The sequence below is a fragment of the Fundulus heteroclitus genome, chromosome 5 (assembly GCF_011125445.2).
Source record: "Fundulus heteroclitus isolate FHET01 chromosome 5, MU-UCD_Fhet_4.1, whole genome shotgun sequence".
Classification (NCBI taxonomy): domain Eukaryota; kingdom Metazoa; phylum Chordata; class Actinopteri; order Cyprinodontiformes; family Fundulidae; genus Fundulus; species Fundulus heteroclitus.
Genome location: NC_046365.1, coordinates 16,381,445 through 16,390,856, shown reverse-complemented (window position 1 = coordinate 16,390,856; position 9,412 = coordinate 16,381,445). Strand labels below are relative to the sequence as shown.

The 9,412-nt window shown below is 40.7% G+C and overlaps 1 protein-coding gene across 2 annotated transcripts; it reads right to left on the bottom strand.

Moving 5' to 3' along the window:
* Positions 1-4,162: 4,162 nt before the first annotated feature.
* On the bottom strand, positions 4,163-9,412 carry LOC118563134 (solute carrier family 22 member 7-like). 2 transcript variants are annotated; one of them, XM_036137001.1, is made up of 10 exons: positions 9,000-9,412; positions 8,449-8,552; positions 6,741-6,895; positions 6,494-6,662; positions 6,282-6,405; positions 5,886-5,995; positions 5,087-5,301; positions 4,859-4,967; positions 4,553-4,760; positions 4,163-4,318 (listed from the first exon to the last, which is right to left on the bottom strand). In XM_036137001.1, the coding sequence occupies exons 1-10, from the start codon at positions 9,378-9,380 to the stop codon at positions 4,277-4,279; spliced, it is 1,617 nt and encodes a 538-aa protein (XP_035992894.1). In that variant the 5' UTR covers positions 9,381-9,412; the 3' UTR covers positions 4,163-4,276. The 2 variants fall into 2 exon arrangements, with proteins under 2 accessions (XP_035992894.1, XP_035992895.1); XM_036137002.1 differs by lacking the exon at positions 4,163-4,318 and having other exon boundaries at positions 4,677-4,756.

The following is a 9,412-nucleotide window of genomic DNA, read 5'->3' as shown; positions in this document are numbered from 1 at the left end:
TGGCTTCCATTGGACACTTTAATCCATGAAATCTATTTCTTCTGTGTTTTTCTGGATCAAATCAAGCTGCATGAAGTCATTAATAGTGTTCTTTCGTGCACATGGGTTAGTTTGGAGCCCCAAACAGTCCACCTTGGAGTCAGATATAGGCAGCATTTTAAAAGTAAAGGGAACAACCTTGCAAATAAAAAATCAGATTTCAGAAAAATTCAGAATTGAGCATTCAGAACTACAGTGGGAACGTAGCCTAAGATACACCACTTTGGGTAAATCATGTTGCAACATCCCCTTTTTTAGGGATGTGGTACTAATCTAATATCAAGGGAAATCAAGCTGCCTCAGATGTTTTTGGACCTGTTGCAAATACCATAGCATGATCATCACAACTTAGAGATGCCACATTTACTTTGCACATGCACCACTGCGGTGGGATTTATGCCAGTGCTACCCAAATGTTGCAGCAATGATCCAGTCATACCTTATGCAGATGCACTGGTTGCTCTAAAATTATTATCACTGCACACTGAATTCCTGGAGCGGCTCCAACTGAAGGCAGCTCTATCTATTTTCTGATTAAATCAACTAATTATGGTTTGACCACTTTGGGGCACTCATAGACTATGGATGGCGTATTGAAAATTCATCCCCAGATGGTCGGGCAATCTTCAAGTAGGGAAAATAGATAAAATTAGATCAATGTTCCATCAAGACAATACACAGTACAGCTTATATGTTTCATTCAAATACACAAGTGTTATACGAAACAGACGTACATCACAAGTGACACTCATACCTCATAGATGAACTTGATGTTTCACAAAATGTGCTTCATTTCTTTTTTACATTTTGTGGCACTAGTGGCCTTTATTTGATAGTAAGCTGATAGGAAATGGGGTCCATGGGCTGGTCCTTAACCATATTAAGGACTGGGTCCTCTGAACATGGTTCACATGGGCTACCCCTGCACCACCGCCTCACGCAATTTGCTTTATTTCTTTTTGATAAAAAAAAACACAGTTAGACATACCAACGCACAGGGCAAGACAAGAAACAGTTTAATGGCGGATTTATAGAAAATCACAGCACTACTGAAATAATGATGTAATTGTATTTAGAACAGAATATTGTCCCACAACGAGGAAATTTGGGTGTGACAGCGACAAAAACAAGGAGACAACAAACTAGTAAAAAAAAAAACTAAATTTAGAATCAAGCTGCAAAGCAGAGGAGAAATAGAAAAGCACAATGTGCAATTATCAACAGATAAGTCTTATTCAGATAAATATGAAATATTCAAGTTAAAAAAGATGAAAGAGAGCAGAACGATGTGAAAGACTGTGCAATTTGCAGCAATGTACAAACAAATACTCCCAGAGAAGCTTAAAACCCCATTTACACTGCCCTTGTTAAACCAATCCATGCCGAGCTCGGTCCGAGCTTGGATCAGTTAACCAAGCCGAGCTTGGTTCTGACTGTTTACACATCCCGTTATCTCAGTTCCTTGGCTCCTCGCCTCCTAGTGACGATCTGCGGTACTACTGCTCTCTGGGATTGAAGGAGGAAATCAAGCAAACAAAAATGGCGGCGCCCGTAACATTCAGGAAGTTATGTTTGGTTATATTTCGTTGTTTGCGGAGAGTCAGGCGAAGACGGCAACATTTGGTGAATTTACTTGACAGAGTTGGCTTTTTGGAAGTGGATAAGACAAACGAACGTCTAATAAGGATTTACAGACACAGGAAACAACGACAGACGCTGAGGTTCATCACACTGCTAAGCAGAATCATCATTGAAAATCGTGTGTCACGGTAGGGAGGCTAGTATTTTTATGAATGTCTGAAATTTCAGCTGGCTGTAAGGAGATGACGCGGTCTGCTCATGCGCTCTTTGTTATTAGAGAACCGGGCCAGAGAAAAACCGGGCTGAGCCCACACATCAAACCGGTCTAGATTTAGCGTGGTCTGGTTGTGTCAGGCTCGGTTCAGTTCAGTTTTCTTGTTATCTCTTTTACCGAGCTCGGACTGGTCCCAGCATGGTTAAAAAGGGGTAGTGTAAACGTAAACGTATAAAAGTGTGCAAATAGTCTTTAGCGTCTCAGAGACAGTGCAAATAAGTCTTAAACGGATCAAGAGCCTTTGGAGCTAGTATTATGTTTGTAAACACTTATTGAGTCTGTTGGGAAAATCAGAGGATAAAGCCTAACAGCAACTGGAATGAAGGACCTGCAGAAGCGCTCCTTTGAGCATCTAGGGAGAGAGAGAGAGAGAGAGAGAGAAGCTACAATGTAAAGTTTTAAGGATATATGGTTACGTAGATGGATTTGGGTTAGGGATGAATCCTGGGCCCACCAGATCCTCCAGAGACGCAACAAGTTCGGCGAGTACCACCACCTGGAGGTGCGTCTGGATGACGGCTGCTTCCAGCGGTAATTCACTCAGTCTAGGACCCAGCATTAGGAGATCTGTCCCCCGCATAAGGGACAGATCTTCTTCCGGGACACGAACTACAGGCGTCTTCGGTAAGTAAATCCACCATTGCTCAATATAAATATAGCCTGATTGTACTGTTTAAATATGTAACTTGTAAAACAGTTTAGCGCCTACATAAATGGACAAGGGGCACCCTCAACGCCACGTGAATTTCCAGAAAAGATCAGATTGTTGAACTGGAGCCAAATGTTGCTTCCCTCTAGACACACACTGCAAAAACATACCTAAAAATAAGTAAAATGTTCTTAAAGTTAGTGTATTTGTCCTTGATTTGAGCAGGTAAATAAGATTATTTGCCAGTGGAATGAGTATTTTGACCCCTAAAATAAGTTAATTAGACATCCTGCACTTGATATAAGATGATGACGATGAGTTGTTCCTATTTTAAGTGCAAAAATCTTATTCTATTGGCAAATAATCTTATTGACCTGCTCAAATCAAGGACAAATACACTAATTTTAAGAACATTTTACTTATTTTTAGTTCCATTTTTGCAGTGCACATGCTCTGCGACGGTCACAGTTTTGTCTCGCTCCATTCACCCAATTTGCATTGTTGGTATTGCGGACAGTTAATTTGCTCCTGAATGTGCCTTTAAATAAGGATGACATGTAAGTCACACACGAGTGGTTCTTCAAACTTCAGTAAAAACTGATTCAGCTCATTTACCCAGCCCAAGTCACCTACAGCCTGGGAGTTCTGTTTTTGACCTGAAATTGTTTTCAAGCTATCCTAAACTCCACTGATGTTAACTCGCCGCTCACATTGATCTTCCTTTCTGTAATTGTGTTTTTCTTTTACAGTTCATTAAAATTTCCCATACTCCGTGCTCAATTACAGCACAACACTGAATTGCATATTTAAGTAAACATGCTGCATGAAGCTCCCTCGCACCCATGAGCCATTGTGTTAACCATGAAGAGACACATTTTGGGATAAGTAGTTTATTGCCATTAATGAAAATACTTTTTATTTCTTAGTTGTATTTCAAGACAACCTGTGTGACTTAACAGAGCCAGCACAAGACAGGTGAAATGATAAAACGAAAACAGAAAAGATTACAAATAGATGAAATGGTGCTTGAATCAGATGGTTTTTCAAGAGTGGCTTGAACATACTTCAGGAAGATCTTGAAGTGAATACAGCATGTGATGTGAGGAGAAGAGACCATTTTATTATTACATTTTATATAAAGTGAGAAGACTGTGTGACATTGTTTATGCGAGCAGAGAAAGATAGAGCGCTATCCAACTTGTCACCCAGACTTTTATGCTGAGCGGAGCGTGGAATTATCATTGTTGAATGAGAAAGGAGCTGGCTTCAGAAAGCCTCGACTTTGTACCAATGAGGAGAACCTCAGCTTTATTTCTGATCAATTTAAGAAAGCAAAAAAAGCAAAGCGATTGAGAGGGAGGAAGATAGGTAGGTGGAGACGGCCCTTTTAGGAAATGTTGAGCAGGGACTCACATGCATAGAAAAGCTGATTTAATACATTTATGGTAAATATTACCAAGAGGAAGGAAGTATATGAAGATCAGGAGGGGTCTGAGGACAGAACCTTAAAGAAATGGGAACATATAAAAGGTTTGATCTGAATGATCTGAAGTGTGCCTGAGAAATAACTGGCCTGTGGTGCCAATAGAAGATAATCTCCCCAGTAAGATGTCATATGAGATGCTGTGGAAAGCCACAGTCAAGTAGGATGAGACGTAGTCCAGAGAAAAAGTTTACTTTTCCTTATTTCAAAATCAGTTTCACTATTACATTTTTCTTCTTACTGGTCAGTTTTAATTTTTTATTGAATTTCCATCTTCCCCGTTGACTTGCTCCTGCAATATAAATAAAAAAAAATCATTTACTTCCTCATGCATGGATCCCTTCAAAGAGAAACAAAGAAGCAAAAACATCTACAGGCATTACAAAATGGCCCGTGTTTATGCAATGTGCAACAATTGTACATTTGTACCGGGTGGCTCTGTAAATAGCTAAACCTTCACTGTACATCTGATATTGGATTAGACATAATGTCCCTTTGACGCTTTCCCCCCTCTTTTTTCTGTTACCTGGGGTTTCTCAATGTCTTCGATGAACTCTGGCAGCTGGCTGTTTAATGTTTCAGGCAGGAGTGAAGCAACCAAACCGGAGCCGACCGCCACAGCGCAGTACGTGGCAGCAGGGAGGAACTGCCACACGTCTTCCAACAGCATAACCAGCGGGGAGATGGACACGCCCAGCCGTGCCACAAACGAGGTGTAGCCTAGACCGTTCTGCCTGGAAAAGGGCAGAGAAGTTATTAGAGATCTGCCTAAGTAAAAACCTAAAAATGAAACGTTGTCCTGAATTAATCTGACTATATAGGTTTGACTGACCGCACTACTGTAGGATAGAGTTCAGTTGTGTAAAGGAACATTATCGTGAAGGAGGCCTCCGACATTGACTTTCCAAGGACGGCCACAACGGTACGAATGACCCACTTATCTGGGGGAAACGTCCACAATGTTTGTAGATGTACAAGAAAAACGCCGAAAGCACAGAAAACTTGAATTATTCAGAAATGTATTTCCAAAAGACATGACCCTCTGAAACCGAAATGTTACCTTGTGAAATGAAAATGTTGATGAACAGACAAAGACCGGCGGACAGCAGAGTTGCCATCTCACAGCGCCTTCGGCCGATTTTCTCCAAAAAGAAATAGACGCCAATCTTCATCGGCATTTCGATTGAAGCAAAGATGAATTGTGTGAGGAACGGATTTAGTCCAAACCCTGTTATGTTTAGGCTTATCCCATAATAGGTAAATGCTACACCAAACCTAGAAGAAAAAAGATTCAGCTTTAAATGCTTTTTTGTCATACCCACTTTCCTTCTCTATGAATATCTCTACCTATTTGTCTGAAGTTCAAATCTGGGGCAATCTGAAAATCTGTTTTCTCTGTTGTTTCCTCAGAGTTTTCATAAGCTCATCAAATAAATCAAAGTTCAGTTTTATTAAGCTGGCCTATCTGCACACATAACATATTTCTTTATTCAAAGTTCTGTAACATGTTGGTGTTATCATATGATCAGAGACTGACATCGTGACGTTACCTGGTAACGTCTTGCAGTATATCGGCAGCCCTGTTACACCTCGTTCTTGCTGTCAGTAGCTGGCAAACCTGTTAGCTAGACTTTTAATGTGGTTTCTATGGGTGAGTCTGTGCCGACATGCTATTGTGAAAGAGTCGGTCATACTAATGTGTCAGGAAGACGTGACATTGTGAAAAGCATTGCATTCATGAACCCTAAACCAAATTCTTTGGTGCCACATTAAAAATTACCACACAAACATGAAGATTGCTGCTACAAAAAAAAAAGGAGACTCATTCGGTCACCCACTCACATTAAATGAATACATACCAAACTATCCCTGAGCATATTGCCAGTTTTCTGATGTTTGGGGTCCTGAAAAGATCTACAACGCTGTGCTTCTTCTCTCCATTATCGGTTTCTGCAGATTCCAGTAACATCTGTGACAAAGAAGGAAAGTGGAAGAAGCTCAGAGTGCTCAACTGGATTCCTTTTATAATTGTCTGAGATTGTCAATTAACAAGCCGACCAGTAACTGTTTTACAGAAGAAGAGATGCCGGCATATGCAGCATGACTGAGGTGGGCTGAATATCAATGGACGGCATCCTTTTCCGTTTTTTGTTTTGTGCTTTGAACGCCTTGTGTCTACTGTGCAGTTATGCACCATATGGCTGTGAAATCCAGAAGACTTCAGGGGATGTGAATATTGGTGCAAGGCACCGTACCTTTGGTGTGATGGTACTAATACACTTGGACCGGTTGTTCGTCTCGGCACATTTCATGATGTAATGATGTGCAGCATCTGCCTTCCTCTTTGCCACAAGCCACCTAGCAGACTCTGGAAGCCACCTGAAATGACAAAGTTGAGGTGTTTCATGGGCCGAAGGAAGATATAAGATTGGCTTCTTTTAATACGAAGACGTTTTAACTTTATTACCGCCAAGCAAAGATGGCCAGAATCAGGGGCGACGAAACAACCACAATGAGCATCCTCCAGTCCCTCACCAAGAACGCGATCCCTGTCAGAAGCCAGTTCCCCAGGCTCCAGTCCAGGCTTATGATCACGCCTGAGAAAGTCCTGCGCTCTATGCTACACCATTCAACATCTGAGGAAACAATGGCATGGATGAAAGGTTAGATCAGAAAACCAAGGAACAGAAGTGCAGTAGAAGGATTGTCCTTACTTAAAGCGATGGAGATAATGCTGACGCCTGCCAGGGACATTCCTGTAAGGAATCTCATGATGCTGAACATCACATACGATGTGGAGAAAGCGCTGAGAATCGCAAACGTCAAGGATGATATGTAAGACACCAGCAGCAGTCTTCGTCGCCCAAACCTGGTCATGAAGGAATCAGTTTAAAATGAAAATGTTTAAAAGTGAGAATTCACTCCTGAGACTCCTCAGATCACCAGGAAACTTTCTAATTATCGCGTTTATCTCAAAATCTTTGTTACTTCCTTGTCAGTGTTCCTTTGTACGTTTACTGTTTTTTAATGAATATAATTATATTATATTATATTATATTATATTATATTATATTATATTATATTATATTATATTATATTATATTATATTATATTATATTACAAATGTATCAAGAAATCATCCCACAATACTTCAGTTGGAGTCAGAAACAGATTTGAAATATTGAAAAAGGCCCAATATAAAAAGCCACTTTGGTTGGTACACCTGGTAAAAACATCTAAAAAGGCTTAAGATAATGTCATCTTTTACTGTGGTAGCCTAGTCTCACAGTAAACGTTATCAGAAATATCCAACATTTAATTTAATACAGTTCTTTTTACAGAAAGTTTTTTTATTAGTTTTTTTTAATACTTATATTTTAAACAAAATGTAAATTTTAACAAAATTCCCAGGGGTAAAACTATTGGTCCCATTTACTCCTTTTTTAGAAATCTAGCCCAATGATTTTTCCCCCCTAATAAGAACATTTAATTGGTCATTTATGTTTCCCCGTGTCCTTTGGGATAAAAATGTGACACAGAGGCCACTGGCCACTAGGCGGTAGCCTCTGTGTCACACGTGGATCTTGCCAACATCTAAATAGGATCATATGGGAGACTACAGCAAACCAGTTATTTGGGAGCAATGCCAGAATAGGGGGAAACATTTTTATTCTCTCCTGCTATCTCAGATGTTGTAAGGTTTGCTAAACAGAGACACTTACAGGAACTGTGTTTTGGTCTGACAAGACTATACTGAAATTTGTGGCAGCAAACATGTCTAAATTATGAATATGTGAAAAGCACCTCCTACCCGCTGTTAAGCATTTATTCATGATGCTGGGGGTCTGTTTCTCTTCCAAACACTTTAGAGTACCTAGCTAGAACACACTACTGGAAAGACTTGAATCTTTACAGACAAGTCTGCTGGTCTGTTCCTGGAAGAAGGACATCATTTTGTCTTTCACCATGGTTGATGGTCTAAACTGTATGGACAGATCAACACAGAAAGAGTTCACCAGACTCAAAATCAGCTTTCCTCTTTGGTCATCTCAGTCCCCAGAATTAAATCCTAAGAGAAATGAGCAAAAGTTAATTCAGGGCTGTGGATAATCTGGAGTCATTGTCCAAACCAGGATGGTCAAAGATCCACTTTCTGTACAACATGGGAGAAAGCTGTAATAGTATTGCTTTAATATTGTAAAAAAGGGATTTATATGAAGCACTATAAAGTTGCATAAAGGATTGTTGGCGTGCCAATAATTGTGGCGATCTGTTTTTAGAAAATGCTTATTTCCAAAGAGTTTCATACTCAAAGCTGAATGTTTCAGTGAGGGATTATGCAGCAGCAGCAGAGTATCTTTATATTTGAAGGCTTTTTACACAGACATGTAGACACTGTGTATTTTTCATTTCAGTCCTCACCTGTCACTGAGAAACCCAAACAGTGGAGCTCCAATCATGACACCAATAAAGAATATTGTAGCCGTCGCCTTGTTCATCCCCTTTCTGCTGCAGACAAGATCCCACTGCAATGGGCAGGGGCAAAAAAGATGATCGATTTAAGCAGAAACATTGATTAAAGTTTCAGCCTCATGGTCTACGTCAGGGGTCACCAACATGGTGACACTAGGTAGCCCCCAAGGACCACACGTGGTGCCCTCAGAAGATAGTGCAACCTTCCGGTGAGCTGCATCTAAAATGTTATTATATCCAGTTGCTCTTCCTTTTTAATCAGATTCGTATTTAGATACATTTAAAATGACAAAAGCATTAGAAACGTGTTTATATTACATAAAGTTAAGGTGAGCTCTGACTATTCCGGTTCAAAGGTCAGTACAGGTAGCCCTTCGTGTGAAACAGTACCGATGAAGAAGCTCACAGTTTCTAAAAGGTTGCTGACCTCTGGTTTACGTTACAAAGACACGTCTCATTCTGAAACATGAGGGCTATTGCATTTTTCCTACAGCACTTACCTCTGTTACCAGCGTAGCTTTAAAGGTGCTGTTGTCATACACCCATCCGCTCTGACACTTAACAAGAGATGCCTCCTGGCTGCTGTTTGAGCCCGATAAATACTCATATTGGGGCGTTGCAAACATCTGGCACGAACTCAGAGTCCCATCTCGCTCCGTTGGAATGGAAACCGACAGCTTCTGGTGTAGAGTCAGATTTCCAAAGACGCCTCCATCTTCCAGGGCGCTGATGTTGCAGTGGTGAGGGGGGACGGCCGCCATGAAGTTGTTCAGCAGGAAGTGGCACGGCAGAGTGATCCGTGAGAGCATCTGGATCAAGAAGAGCCTCACTTGGAATTTCCCAAATCCATTGATTTCAGAAAGTACGTTGTCGAATTTCATTTTGCTGCCGATCGGGGAAATCAAAAAAGAGG

Excerpts from the sequence above, each read along its gene's own strand:
- LOC118563134 (XM_036137001.1), bottom strand. The coding sequence starts at position 9,380 with ATGAAATTCGACAACGTACTTTCTGAAATCAATGGATTTGGGAAATTC. Across the intron at positions 6,406-6,493 it reads CTGGCCATCTTTGCTTGGCG|GTGGCTTCCAGAGTCTGCTA; the intron begins GTAATAAAGTTA and ends TTGTCATTTCAG. Across the intron at positions 5,996-6,281 it reads TTAGTACCATCACACCAAAG|ATGTTACTGGAATCTGCAGA; the intron begins GTACGGTGCCTT and ends TCTTTGTCACAG.